The sequence below is a fragment of the Ovis canadensis genome, chromosome 7 (genome assembly GCF_042477335.2).
Source record: "Ovis canadensis isolate MfBH-ARS-UI-01 breed Bighorn chromosome 7, ARS-UI_OviCan_v2, whole genome shotgun sequence".
In the NCBI taxonomy this organism is placed as follows: domain Eukaryota; kingdom Metazoa; phylum Chordata; class Mammalia; order Artiodactyla; family Bovidae; genus Ovis; species Ovis canadensis.
Genome location: NC_091251.1, coordinates 64,919,114 through 64,934,312, shown reverse-complemented (window position 1 = coordinate 64,934,312; position 15,199 = coordinate 64,919,114). Strand labels below are relative to the sequence as shown.

At 38.4% G+C, this 15,199-nt stretch overlaps 1 protein-coding gene across 4 annotated transcripts in view; it reads right to left on the bottom strand.

The window, feature by feature from the left end:
* The window catches only part of NEDD4 (NEDD4 E3 ubiquitin protein ligase), a 144,837-nt gene that overhangs the window by 29,365 nt on the left and 100,273 nt on the right, over window positions 1-15,199 (bottom strand). For all 4 annotated transcript variants that reach the window (XM_069596443.1, XM_069596442.1, XM_069596445.1 and 1 more), the window contains 9 exons: window positions 14,229-14,395; window positions 11,885-12,002; window positions 11,631-11,798; window positions 6,972-7,037; window positions 3,837-3,956; window positions 2,416-2,619; window positions 889-969; window positions 608-662; window positions 447-505 (listed from right to left, as the gene is read on the bottom strand). In XM_069596443.1, coding sequence (XP_069452544.1) covers window positions 447-505; window positions 608-662; window positions 889-969; window positions 2,416-2,619; window positions 3,837-3,956; window positions 6,972-7,037; window positions 11,631-11,798; window positions 11,885-12,002; window positions 14,229-14,395 — 1,038 coding nt within the window. The remainder of the gene's footprint in view (window positions 1-446; window positions 506-607; window positions 663-888; window positions 970-2,415; window positions 2,620-3,836; window positions 3,957-6,971; window positions 7,038-11,630; window positions 11,799-11,884; window positions 12,003-14,228; window positions 14,396-15,199) is intronic.

Below are 15,199 nucleotides of genomic sequence, written 5' to 3'. Positions count from 1 at the left end.
CTTTAAATATGAATGTCTTATATACCAGTATTTACAATGATTTCAACCAAAAAGTTCAAGATATGACCCTGATTTGACAAGGCACTGTCGGCTTTCTCATCAGATACACTCTTGGTTCCTATCTGATTTGCTGAGGATTCCAGCATTCTTTTTTCAGATTATTTCAAGTACTAGTCTGAGCACAGCAGCCTCACTGAGTTAGTTTCACTGAGTTAACTTTCTTGCTCACTGGCATCCCAAGGTGGTTGTGTAGAGTAAAGGTAACTACTTTAAATGCCCTTTTCAAATAACTGAGACCGAGTGTATGGGTGGTGGGGAGAGGAGAGATTTGCAAATGTGCTTTCCTCTCAACACCTTTATTTAGAGCTATACCCTTCATCATCTGTCCTTGAAGACACAAGTAAGAGGACAACCCCATCAGAGGATGCTGATACAAAGGGACTTACTGGTCCAGTTATTGCTACATGCTGCAAACGAGGGTCTTCCCATTGTGTTTTTTTACTATCTGAAGAAAGAGAGGAAAAAAAGAGGTTCTTTATTCTCATGCAAAAAATTCGATATTACAAAAGATAATGTAATGGGAAAAAAAAAATCACACTGTACATACTGTGATTTATGTAAAAGATTCTTCCATCAGTGTGAGTTCTTTCTTCCCATCCTGGCTATAATGAAGAACATATTTCATTTATATTAGGAACAGGTTTTCAGTGTATGGGCAGAAAAATGGTTTTGGTTATATGGTTGATTTAATTTGTATATTCCATTCTTGGTAGAAGACATCAACACTTCAACAACAATAATAATTATAGTTGTGAAAGAACTATTTCATTCCGAAATACAAATGTTTGAGACAGTCAAGTTAGATGGGTAACAGTTCTATAAACTTACAGGTAAAGGCCCCAGGTCACTGGAAGAATCAAGTGATGTCTTTCCTCTCAGATGAGCTGGAATTTTCAGTCTTGGATCTTCCTTTTTTGGTAGAGTAAATAAAGAAAATAATATATACACACAAACTTTAAAATCATGAAAGTCAATCTGTTACTATGTTTTCTAATATCAATGAATTCACTTTCATTTGCTTACTCAATGAAATAATAGGTTCTCATCTAAAATCTCTCCTTCATAGGCTACAATATTCAGTTCTAAGGGACCCTGGCAATCCAGTGGTTAAGACTCCACGCTTCCACCGCAGGGGGCATGGGTTCGATTCCTGACTGGGAAACTAAAATTCTACATACCTTGCGGCAGGCCAAAAAAATTTTTTTTCTTTTTTAATTAAAAAAAATTCAATTAGATCTTGAGAAGGATCCGTATTAACTTACTTGCTCTTTCACAAAAACCATTTAGAGTATTTTGCCCACTCTTTAAGGATTATGTCACTACACAGGGCTCTTCTCTAAATAAAAACTGGTGTAAGAGTGGACATAAAGCTGGAGCACATGTTATTTCTGAGGCCTTGAACATGCTTTTTGGTACCCAGACAGATGCTAAGCTGTTAATTTATTATATATTAATTTATTAATTTTAAGAGATAAGAAGGTAAGCTGAAAAAGGTTATTAAAGCCAACTCAAATTATTGAAAGAAAGAACAAAATTTAATTTATTTGGATTTATTTAAATATTATCATTTCAATATTGTTTTATTAAGTAATGTATTATATAATTTTAATTTAGGCATATTGGTAACTTTTAAATAATTTATTAATCAAAATCTCTGCATTTACTGATAATTTTCAGTAGTTTTTCTATTAGTGGTGAACCAACTACTCAACAACTTTAAGCCTTATCTTAAAATAAAAATACTTATTCTACCTAGCTCATAAGGCTTTCTGAATATTATGAGGTATGGATTCAAAAGTACTTTGGAACTAGAGGCCTCATATAAAGGGAAATGATTATGACTAAATATCTTCCTGGGCATTTATGGCTAGGGAGCTAAAAACTGCAAACACAAGAAACACAAGACTTCCTTGGTAGTTAGGACTCCATACCTTCACTGAAGAGTGGAATGGGTTCAATCTCTGCTTGGGGAGCTAAGATCCCACAAGCCATGTGGCATGGCCAAAAAACAAAACAAAAGCCCACTGCAAATAGGAAGTAAATGTATAGCCTTAACAATCCCCCCGATATTAAAAATAGGTATAAATATACTGAATATAAATAATACTCTTAAGAATTCAACATATTTTTAAATAAGGACTAGGAATGGATTGGGTAGCCAGCCATTCCCTTCTCCAGGAGATCTTCTGGACCCAGAGATCAAACCCAGGTCTCTACCACACTCCAAGCAGGTTCTTTACCAACCAAACAACCAGGGAAGCCCGTATTAACGTATACTTACAAAGATTATCAAGAACTACACGTAAGTGATTGTTACTGTTATTACAAATTTAAACTGGAAACCACTGAAGTTACCCAGGTGGTGGTTTTGGTGTTGTGGTCAATGAAGAAAGGCCTCCCGTTTGGTGCGTGCCGGACCTCCCAGCCTTTGGGGAGGAATCCTTGCTCCATTTCAGATGGCTGGGTCACCTGTTGTGCTGCGTCACTCGCGGGGGCCTGTGGCTGAGGGCCTGCAGAAGAACCCTGGCTTGACGGCAGCTGACTGGTCTCCACTGTGGCCTAGCACATTAATTCAATTATGTAGTAATGTTTACAGAGAACATACAAATAGCTGTGGTTAAAAAGGTAACTGAATCTGCAAACAGCACACACACTTATAAACAGGCCTAAAGACTGGAGGCTCATTTCTCCAATAAAGTGCTTTGTCAAAGTTTGTTTTTAAAACAATTTAAAATTTCTCAGCTAATTCTTGAGCAGTAAGATGCGGTTAACAGTCTGTTAACCCTAGTTGCAGGGAAGCCGCACTGACAACTAGAGAAGGTTGTTTTTTGCTCACCCCAAAGACTCACATAGAGTGGGAATTTCCCACACAAAAAATGGGTTCAAATGGTGGTAGACAAGATAAATGGCAAACAGCCACTACAGAAATGGATAACTGAAATGTAATATATTCTTGTGATAAAATAAAAGGCAGCTAAAAAAAAAAAACCCACTAGATCTATATATAAACCAACATGATAGGATTTTAAAACAATAGTGAGCAAAAAATATTTAGAATTACATAATATCTTTGTTAAATTTGACACATGGACATAAATAATATTTTGCATTGTTTAGCTCTCTACTAAGTACATAAAATAGGCAGGAAGAATTCCCAACAAGCTCACAGTGATACTTCCCTCTGGGTAGCAGGGTCAAGTGCTTGATTAAAAGATAAAATCTTTTCCTCTGTATTGTATTTTAAAAAACAAAAAATCTAGAACCAAATATGGTGAGCTGTTAATGGTGGTAAATTAAGTGTTTTAAGAAAATGGATACTTACTATATTATTCTCTGTACTTTTCAGTTTTAAAAAATTTCTCAAGAGAAATTGTGACATTTTGCTAAATGCTTACTTACAAAGAAATATTATTAATACAAAAGGCAAACTGTTGCCAAGGACGCAGTGTCATTATGACAAAGTTCTTTGATAGATGCTAATCACCAAGATTATTTTTAGCAAAATAATGATCTTAACCATTCAAATTACAAAATTACCCAGTAAACCAGATCATTTACTTTGTCCTCCTAGTCCCAAATGGACTTATTTTACCTAATAACCAGTAATGACTCACATATATTAGAGATCTGCAGGAAATGACAGACAGCACCAATGTCAGAAAATAATTAGAAGTATCCAGCATCTACTACTAAGTGGTATATTATAACAGCGCCCATAGAAATATGATGGTTTAAATTACCTAAGAAAACACCATAATGAACAGACTGCAGGGTACCTGTACAGTGGGCTTTATCCAGGTAGTAGTTCTGCAGTTGTGATCCACATAGTATGATCTTCCTCTTTCATCTTGTTTTTCTTCCCAACCTGGTGGTAATCCAGATGAAGTAGGCAAAAGCTACAGTGAAGAATAACAGAATTAAATATTAATAAGAAAGAATCCTTCTTATTTATTGTATTTTATCATTACTATTTTTTAAAATATTTATTTATTTGGCTGTGTTGGGCCTTAGCTGTAGGACACGGGATCTTGGTTGCTGCATGCAGGATCTTTTAGCTGCAGCATGTGGGCTCCAGTTGCCTAATCAGGATTGAACCCAGTTCCCCTGCATTGCAAGCATGGAATCTTAGCCACTGGACCATCAGGAAAGCTCCCAGAAAGAATCATTTTTAAAGGACCATATCTCCTTTTTCACTGATAACCCTCTTTAAAACAAATCATGTTTTAAACCATACTTTAAAGTGCACAGCATTTCACTTAAAAAAAAACCAACAGAGCAGACAATAATGATGAGTGTGATAACAACACGCGAGTGGTAACAACCACTTACTGCTCTCACACAGACCATGCCATTTCACCGCCACACAAATCTTGATGAGATAATTAAGATTACTGGCCCATTTTACTTACGAGAAAACTGTAGTTTTAGAAAATGGAAGTAATTTCCTAACAGATAACACTGCTATTATGGAGCTGAGATTTGAACACAGGTAGTCAAACCATAGAAATTATCACTCATATGTGCCAAGTCAAAAGTTACCCCTGCTTTCTTTCTGTGAAGGCTGCGGAAGTGCTGATTACTGTAGTTTATTGCTAATGAACAAAAGAGGTCTAGTTTTCCAGGTTTACTGAAAACAGTCCAGGTCCGACCTTCCTTTTGTCTTTTGAGTTAGATTAGACTCTTCAACGTTTGGCCTGGTTCCCTAATGTGTCTTACATGTTAATATAAAAACTATGACCACTAGTCTGTTCACTAGGTACACTGTTCTGTAGATACACAGAGGTAGATGTACATTGCTGACAGTTGTAATGAGCTCTGAGTCTATAAAATAATGGAATTCAAAGTTGCCCGGCGTTACAAATGTCTAACAGCTAGTGAGTAGATAAATGGGATGGTGTAGACACATCTACAATGATGGACTATCATGAGCTCCTGAAACATGTAGCAACAGGGATAAATCTCACAAACATCGTAGTAAGTGAAAGATGCATAAGATGGCATACTGGATGATTCCACTTAAACGAAATTCCTAGAAAAGGCAAAACTAGCAACAGAGAGCAGACGAGTAGTCACCTGGGGCTAAGAGTAGGTATTAGGATTAAGAACACTTTTTGTGGTGATGGAAGTGTTCTCAAACTTGACCGTGGTAGTGTCTGCACAACTGTATAAATTTACTAAAACTCATTTGTGTACTTAAAAATGGATGGATGTTATGGTATGTAAATTATACCTTAAGAAAGCTTTGTGAAAGCAAAGAAATCTCTAATCAATGTATTAAGAAGGAAAAGGCATGGAAACAGGTTTTCCAGTACATAAAATGTAAATCATCTCTAGATTCTGTAGCTCATTTGGTACACTTAAAAGTGTTTCTTGGATGAGTGCCTGTCAGTGAATCAGAAATTCACCAGTTTCACTGCATAGAGGACAATGCAAAATGCGGTGGGAGAGACGCCCAGGGATCTAAGTTTAAGTGGCTCCAGGTGAGTGGACAGAGGATGACATATCATGGCATTATGGGATGGCATCATCAACTCAACAGACATGAGTCTGAGCAAACTCTGGGAGATGGTGAAGGACAGGGAAGTCTGACATGCTACAGTCCATGGGGTTGCAAAGAGTTGGACATGACTGAGCAACTGAACAACAAGGTGAGTGGAGATGGCTAGACACGGGGCACTAAGTGAGAGGAAGGCTAGGGAGGGCAGTCTTCCTGTGACATCCACCTTCGTGTTGAAGGTTGATACCGACTGGGCCAAACGCACAGGTGGGTGCCCCTACCTCCTTCCTCCGCACAGTGCCCATGTTCCTCTCTGGGTGCAGGGCCACCTTTTTAGATGGATCAGCCAATTCAAGGCCTTTTGAGCCTGTGAATTCCTTTGCTGGAACCCCCATAAAAGTGAAAAAAAACCCGACTTTTCAAAATTAACATATAGGCTGCCATTCAAAATCACAAACTGTTGGTAGAAAAAAGTGAGGTGGCCATGCCAAGTGGGGGAGAGAATTCATAGGAACACAATTCGGAAGAAAGAGCCCAGGCAGGAGTGAAGGTGGTGGTGGTGGGGTAGTCCATAGGTGGCTAACGGATAGAGGAAGCTCAAGGGGCCAGGAGCCTGGACATTTACATTTGGTTTAAAAAATAAGTGGGGACCATATAAGGAAGAGACAAACTCAAAGCAGTGAAAGTCGCTCAGTAGTATCCAACTCTTTGTGACCCCATGGACTGCAGCCCACCAGGCTCCTCTGTCCATGGGATCCTCCAGGCAAGAATACTGGAGTGGGTAGCTGTTCCCTTCTCCAGGGGATCGTCCCAACCCAGGGTTCAAACCCAGGTGAGAGTTGAGTCAGAAAGAGGATGGAGGCTGGGAGACTAAAAATCCTGAAGCTATGAAGTCTAAGCTCTAGTCAAGGTCATGGCTAGAGATGCTACTGAAGAGGCAGTGGATGGTTTGGCAGCCTGGAAAGCAAGACTGAGGCTTACAACTCCATCCTGGCTGCTGAGCCTGCCGACACGTGCGCACACCCGCCCATATGACCAGCTGTTGATGTAGCTTCATGTCTGGGGCCGAAACAGCTGCAAGACAAATAGGCTGGGCACAGAGCAGAGGCCCCTGGATACCACAGTCCTGATCAGTATGCAATACATCCAGCCTGCACAGCACTTCACCTGCCAAGCCTGAATGCCACCCACAGCCACCGGCACGTGGGGACTTGGCTTTCTCACTATGAGAGAGACAGTTCTCTGTGTTTTGTCCTTAAAGGGCCTACCTATCCCATTCCCCTCCCCTAACCTCTTCCCCCAGAGCCCAGATACTATGCTGGAGCAAACATTCACATTCAGTGTTCCAAAAAGAAAAAAACGTTGCTAAGTCTTATATTTTTACTGAGACTTGAGGAGAGGGGCTAAAACTTACCACAGGAAGTGTAGGCTGTTCCTCAAAAGTATAGGCTTGCAAGCTGCCTCTTCTGCTGGAATGATTCTTATATATAAAAAAAGAACAATGATAACTTTAGGTCTCTGCTTTGTCTCTGAATGGCAGATAAGGTAGTGGGGTGGGTGTGATGGGGAAGAAAAATGAACACCCACTCCACCCACATGGAGATTCTCTCAGCCTTGCTCAACACCAAACACCTTCCAAATTCCAGCTCACAATTCTCCCCCTGAGTCCTAGACCGTCTCTTGGACACCTTTTCTTGAATGTCTAACAGAGAGCCCTTTATTGTGTTCAAAACTGGACTGTTTCTCCCTGTCCACACCCATTCAAATCCATTCCCTCTCAGGTATTCCTTGTCTTCAGTGGGCAGCCTAAGAGGCCAGTAGCTGCCGCCCCGATGCAGACAGCAGTCAGTCCCCTGAGTTCTCCCCTCCTGTCCCTTATGGCCAGGTCAGTCACCAGATCCTACTCATTCTATTTCTTTGCAAGCTCTCAAATGCATTTCCCTTGCACTTTAAAAAATTTTTTTCAAGTTTTCATCACTTGTCACTTTGACTATTACTGTGGCAATATCCTAACAGATTTGACTGCTGCAAGTCTTTTTTTTGCTTAAATCTGCTCTCCATACCACGAGTTGCAGCCAGAGAGCGTTCTGCAGCACAGATTTCATCACCATTCTCTCACTCAGAGCCCTTCAACGACTTCTTCTGTCAGTAGGGTAAAATCTACAGTACAGAACACTATGTGAGTGAGCTTCCAGAAGAGCTCCAGTGAGCTTCCAGGGCTGACTCCAGCCCTCTTACCTCACAAGCCACCCTCTGGACATTCAAGATTACTTGTTTCCTAGAAATCCAGTATTTTTTCTTTCCTGTGCTTATTTATGCATGCTGTTGTCACTTTCTGAAATATTTTAGTTTTGTTACTTAATGACATTAACATTTATAATATATGTAGGACTTAATTCAGAGGAGCCACTGTAGGATTGTTTACAAGAACAAAGAACTGTAAACAATCTGAAGTCCATCAAAGAAAACTGGAGAAACAGCTTAAAGTTACTTGCACAAGGGAATGATGTCTGATTATTTCGTTGGTAGTGGTTATAAAAAGAGCACCTCTATATTAACTGAAATGGTCCACTGTCTATGATACAGTACATAAAAAAGTTACCAAAAAGTGTGTGCAAGATGATCTCAGGCTAAAAAACTGATATATAAATATGTGTGCATGCATCTTTATGCACACAGAAAATGTTTAAGACTATATATGCCAAACCACTTATACCCTGAGAAAACTATTAACTGAAAAAGATACATGTACCCCACTGCTCATTGCAGCACCACTGACAATGGTAGGATGTGGAAGCAACCTAGATGTCTGACAGATGAATGGATAAAGAAGCTGCGGTACATATATGTAATGAAGTATTATTCAGCCATAAAAGGAATGCATTTGAGACAGTTCTAACGAGGTGGATGAACCTAGAGCCTACTATACAGAGTGAAGTAAGTCAGAAAGAGAAATACAAATATTGAATATTAACATGTATACATGGGAATCTAGAAAAATGGTACTGATGAACCTATTTGCAAGGCACCACAGAGAAGCACACATAGAGAACAGACTTGTGGACATGAGGAGCAAGGGGAAGGAGAGGGTGGGACGAATGGAGAGAGTGGCATGGAAACATACACTATCATATATCTAACAGACAGCCAGTGGGATTTTGCTGTATGATTCAGGGATCAAACTGGTATTCTGTGACAACTGGGGAGGGGATGAAATGGGAGGTGGGAGGGAATTTCAAGAGGAAGGGGACATATGTATACCTATGACTGATTCATGTTGATATATGGCAGAAATCAACACAATATTATAAAGCAATTACCCTTCAATTAGAAATAAATAAAAAACAACAAAAAAAGATATGGTGCGTGTGTGTGTGTGTATGTGTGTGTGTATGTACACACACATGATGAAATATTACTCAACCATAAAAAAGAATGAAATAATGCCATTTGCAGCAACATGGACAGACCTAGAGATTATAAAAGAGAAAAAGACCGTATGATATTGCTTACACATGGAATTTAAAATACAACACAAATGAACTTATCGACAAAACAGAAACAGAGTCATAAACATAGAGAACAGACTTGTGGTTGCCAAGGGTGACGAGAATGGGGGAGGGATGGACAGGGAGTTTGGGATTAGCAGATGCAAACTATTAAACGTAGAATGGATAAACAAGAAGGTACTACTGTATAGTACAGGTAACTATATCCAATATCCTGTGATAAACCATGGAAAAGAATATGAAAAAGAATGTGTGTATACATATAACTGAATCACTGTGCTGTACACCAGAAATTAATACAGCATTGTGAATCAACTATATCTCAATAAAATAAATTTAAAAAACAATATATGCCAAACCATTAATGGCAACTGATGGAGCATATGTCAGAGGTAAGACGGAAAACTTGATTTTTATTTTATACACCTCAGTACTGTTTCATTTTTAACCATGACCATACAATACTTTAAAAATAATAAATTAACTTTTTTGAATTAATATGCATATGGTAAGAAATTCGAAAGGTACAAAAGATATATGCTCTGCTCACCCTGTTTCTCTCTTCAGAGCTGAGCAAGGTTACCTAGTTTTCAAGAAATATGATACACATATTTATTCTGTCATGTGAATAATTTTATAAATGGTAACACATCAATCATACTGCTCAGTACCTCAGTTTTCCACTGAGCAATATTTCTTTGTTCCATAAAACATATGTATTCAAAGACACTTCATTCTTTTCAGTGACTGCATAGTATGCCATTGTATAGATGCCACCTATTACTTTAGTAATTAAAAAAATAAAAATAACAGGAGGAAAGAGAATAGGATGTCACCAGAAAATCAATATAGCTCATCCTTTAAGTCTTTGACTGATCTTTCCCACTCCTCAAACAAAAACACGAAATGACATGAATGGAAGATAGATGGATGGAAGAAAGGAGGGGAAGGGAGCAGGCAGGCCTATCTGCTCTTGGATATTCACACAGACATTTACATAAAACTGTCTATGAAGCATCATGAGAAAGGTGCTAAAACAGAAGTCAGCAAATTTTTCTGTTAAGGTCCAGATAGTAAGTAGTTTTTGTTGACTTTCTTGTCTCTGTTAATTTACTGTGAAAGCAGCCATGGGCAATACTTAAACAGACAGGTGAACTGTATTCTAGAGATATTTTAATCAGTGTATAACCAGTAAGTAGTCAGCCCTCCATATTTACTAATGGAAGGAAAGTGCAGAATTCCAAAAGGAAATGACCACAATATCCTTGGACACCTCTTGTCTTCCATCGAAATGTCTCCTTTGATACAGACAGGAGAGTTAGCCTCAAGGGTCCCATCAGGAGAGTGTATGTTGGAATACTGGCTTTTGGACCCCAGAGATAGCAAGTTTATAGTGGCTTCTGGAGTGAGAAGGTCATCTATCTCCTTGTTTAGTCAAAGTATATCAGCTCTTTTTCACATATGTGTTAGTGACATGTGTGGTATCCCTGAAAAGGAGAAGAGTAACCCCAGCACCCAGGACTTGGCCTGGCACTCATCAGCACAATTCAAGACAAAACCAAGACTACTTTGTAATCATGCCTAAACACAGCAAAACATGAACACTGTCCAAGCCACGATACCAAATATCTCCCTATCCTGGCAGATACAAGTGACTGCTGCTTTTGCTAATCATTTAAGACACCACATCACAGAATTATCCCTGCTTCCTGATAGCATCCAATATGAGGTCCTGCTTCCTTAAACCCTCCTGAAAATCACCTAACACAAGTTGAAATCCTTTAAGTCTTTCATAACATACTATTACCAAGATGTTCATGGTTTGTATTCCCCTTGCTGAAATGAATAATAAACTCAACTTGTTCAATTACAAGTGTGTTCCTGATAGTCTGTGGCTGAGGGCATTGATTTATGTAATGAATATTTAGACTCCAATGACCATTTGGATTTTCCACAACTCTGCTCCATACTGTTAGTGAGGAAATTTGAAAATGGCCATACTGTAAAGTACAAAAGTCCCTTACACATTATTATGTGCAGTTTAAGACAATATTTTGTCATCACAAGAAAAAAACTGCGAGGTATTATATATTAACTAAACTTACAATTTTGCAATATATAGATTAAATCATTATGTGGTACACCTTAAACTAACACAATGTATTATGTCAATTATATCCCAACAAAAATGGAGAAAAAAGACAACCTTTTATGTAAAGGTTAGATATTGAATGGAATAATGTATGTTTGTGTGTGTGTGTGTGTGTGTGCGTACTCAGTTGCTATGTCATGTCTGGTTCTTGCAACCCCATGAACTGTAGCCCACCAGGCTCCTCTGTCCATAGGATTTCCCAGGCAAGAATATTCCCAGGTTGCCATTTCCTTCTCCAGGGGATCTTCCTGACCCAGGGGTCAAATCCACACTTCCTGCATTGGCAGGCGGATTCCTGACCACTGAGCCACCAGGAAAGTCCACATATATTTATATATAAAATACATATATAATACTTATATATAAAAATATAAAATCCTGAAGCACCACCAAAATCTAAGAAGCATCTTACTGAGTTGGCTACTGGCTGGCCAGTGGCTGAATTTCCACCAACAGTGAGTCTGGCATTCAATTCTTCTGCAAGATGAGTCTGGACATCCAAGTTATTTGATGGTGGAGATGAAGGGAAGGCTTGATGGCCATACATGGTGGCTTCATCTTCTCTTATAATTTCCCAGTTCTAAAATGAACAGAAGCTTAAGCTACATACTTGAATCAATTGCTATAACATATGTCTACCAACAAGAACAAGAAAATGATTTCTACCTCAGAAGATTCGCGGTTGTCAACACTTTCTGTTTCCTCAGATATCTGCCTCCTGGTGGTAAATGCACGCTGGGCTTGCAGTTGAATGTTACCATTCTCAGCATCTGTTAGGTTGTCCCTGCATTAGAAATGTAAAAGCCATCACCCGTGCCTGAAGAGAGTTAAAATGATAGCTAAAAATTCTAGGTTCATTTAGAAAGTATCCATATTAGATCAGAATTTATAGTTTGGGCCCAAAGGCTAGTTCAACACGCTCAAGTTAAGCTGTAGGCACAACAGTACCTTCAGAGTACCTTATGGAGTTAAAAGTTTTTGTGAAAATGTGTAATATGCACAATATTTTCATTCATCACTGTACCTAGGAAAATGTCTCATGTGTATGGGCACTCAAAAATATCTGCTGAATGAATGAACACCTGAGTGTTGCATAAGTAATTTTATTCCATTATTATTTCACCATGTTATTACAAGAGTAAAATCTGAAGTAGCTCTAGAAAGTTCATAAAACAGAAGCTTTTTAAGAGTTGCATATACATCTTCATGAATTAGAAAGTAACATTTTCCAGAACTGATCTTAAGCCAAGGGTCTTCCCTGTAGTTTCCCATGAATGAATGCAGAAGGCAGAAGGAAAGATAGTATAAGGATACTATAATTAAAAACTTATTATAGATTAAATGGTATCTGTTTTTGATCATATACAGTAATGGGCCTGTCCTGAGAAAGGACAGTAGTAAAGGAGTGTCTGAATTTAGGAAAGGCATGGTAAATCAGACCGCATATCCTTTCCGCAGTCATTCACTAGTTATACTACTCTAGCTAGTCATGTTTAATACAGCCAGACCATAAGATCAAGAATTCTGTATAAGTATTTAATAACAAGATTACTGTTAATTTACCTAATACCATATAAGCCCAGGATATTCAGAAGACCAATTCTTGCTGTACAGTTGCTGGAGAAAACATAGTGGTCCTAAGGGAATGCCTCATACATTTTTCCCCCTAAATAAATGATTTTTACTGGCTGAAAGCAACTTCAACCACAGTGAAAGGAATGTGATTCTGCTCAAGTTAGGCTTGCCACAATACAGAGATATACAACAAGATGTTTCAGAATTTTATCATGCATTCAGTCTTGTAATCTGTATGCTATTCTACAGAGATCAATGCCTCTGTGACACAAAGCAGCTGGATCATCAACTTGCTTTGGAAGTATTTGAGAACAGAAAACATCTACAAAAGTGCTTGGGGATTTCCCTGGTTGTCCAGTGGTTAAGAATTCACCTTCCAATTGCAGGGAACATAGGTTCAATCCTTGGTCAGGGAACTAAGATTCCACAAGCCGTGGGCAACTAAGCTGGTGTGTCACAAATAGAGAGGCCACATGCTGCAACTAGAGAAGGCTAAGCGTCACAACTACTGAGCCCATGTGTTCTATAGCCCTCACGCTGGAAAAAAAGAAGCGTGTGTGTGCAGCAGTGAAGACCCAATGCAGCCAAAATTAAGGAAAAAAAACAACAACAGTGCTTGAACCATGTGTGTGTGTTCAGCTGCTCAGTGTGTCTAACTCCTTGTGACCCCGTGGACCATAGCCCACCAGGGTCCTCTGTCCATGGTATTTTCCATAGCAAAAATAATGGAGCAGGTTGCCATTTCCTAGTTCAGGGGATCTTCCGGACCCAGGGACTGAACCCACATCTCTTGCATTTCCTTCACTGGCAGGCAGATTCTTTACCACTAATGCCACATGGAAAGCCCCATTTATAAATACCAGTCTGATGATAATAAAACAAAAATATCACTGAGGAGACATAAATCAGAATACCTGAAAGGCCATTCTGTCCTTGATTTGGATACATCAGAAATTATGTACACATTGACCAGACTGGCAAATGGGTGTTTAACAAAAGAACTTATTATTGAGTCCTTTATATTTTATAAATAATTTCTATTTTAAAAACACTGTGCTGTAGAAATCAACTTCTCATTATATTTTAGTAACTAAAAAATCTCCAAGATTTTCTAAATCAGTCTAGAATGAAAAATGTTCTTTTTGTGGCTATATAATGATTTAAAACAGAAATAACTGACAATTCATTAAAATTAAAGAAGCAATCAGAAGGGTGATATTTGTAATTCAAATACTTTTTAATACTATCAAATCATTTTAAGAAACAAACCCCTAAGATAGCACTTTTTATGCCCTGCACCATAAAAAAAATCCTAGTATTCTTACAGTCTTTGGATTCCCATACTATTATGAATCCATTTGAGTCATGACTTCAAAATGGAAATCAGTGGTCAAAATGTATTCAGATTACAAACACAAAAGTCACCAGCACGTACTGAAGGGTTGGTCTTTTCCACTGTGTTCTTCTAGATTCATGGTTTACATAGTAGGTCCTTCCAAGGATATCCTGTCTCTCTTCCCACCCTGGAGGTAGAGGAGAAGGTTCCTGTTGCTGCTGCAAATGGCAAGCAGCATCTGGTTGGTCCAAAACTACCCAGCCAGGCTGAAAAACAGAATGGTGACAATTAAGTTTATGCTTAATTTTTTTAACCTTATAAATTAATGCCACTAGCACCACCTGGAAAGCCCATAAATTATGCTAGAGGAAATTTTAAGAAATTGAGCATACCCAGTTTCAGAAACTATGCAGACAGAATGAGCACACTGTTAACTCTTAACACCTACCAGGAATATCTGATGATAATGAAGTTTTTTTTTTTTTTTCCAAAATGATAACACTTAGATTTTGCTTGAAAAAATTTAAAACATGTCTAATAGGAGAAAAAGGACTTGGAAAACTTTAAAATAAACAGCATTGGAAGACACTAAGAAATGGAGAAGCATAGTTCAACCTTACACTATTCTCTAAATTATAAACAGGGATCGTGTCTTATTGAGCATTGTCTCTCTAAGAGAGAAAGCTCCTTGTTAATGGTGGAAGTAAATAACTCTCTGAAACCTGAAAAAAATTGCTGTATGAAGGTCAAACATGCAGAGGCGTGATAGGGAAGGGCAAATGATTTAGAAATGGTGATTGAAAAGACATTATGATTCTCTGGTCTGACTTTTCTCTTTCTCCTCTGGACCATGGAATGGCATTTTGGTCAAGTCATAAAACAGCCAAAGAAAGAAAGTTTTGTTTTGTTTATATGCTAGGAAGGCACTGGAAATTTCCTCTGAGACTAGCAAGTGGCAAACATACAAAAAACCTTAGCTAGGGTAGTTAGAGTAAGGAACTATTTGAAAAAAGCAGTAAGGGTTAATGACATGATTTTATACAAGAAACCTCAAAACAGAGAAGGCAGTC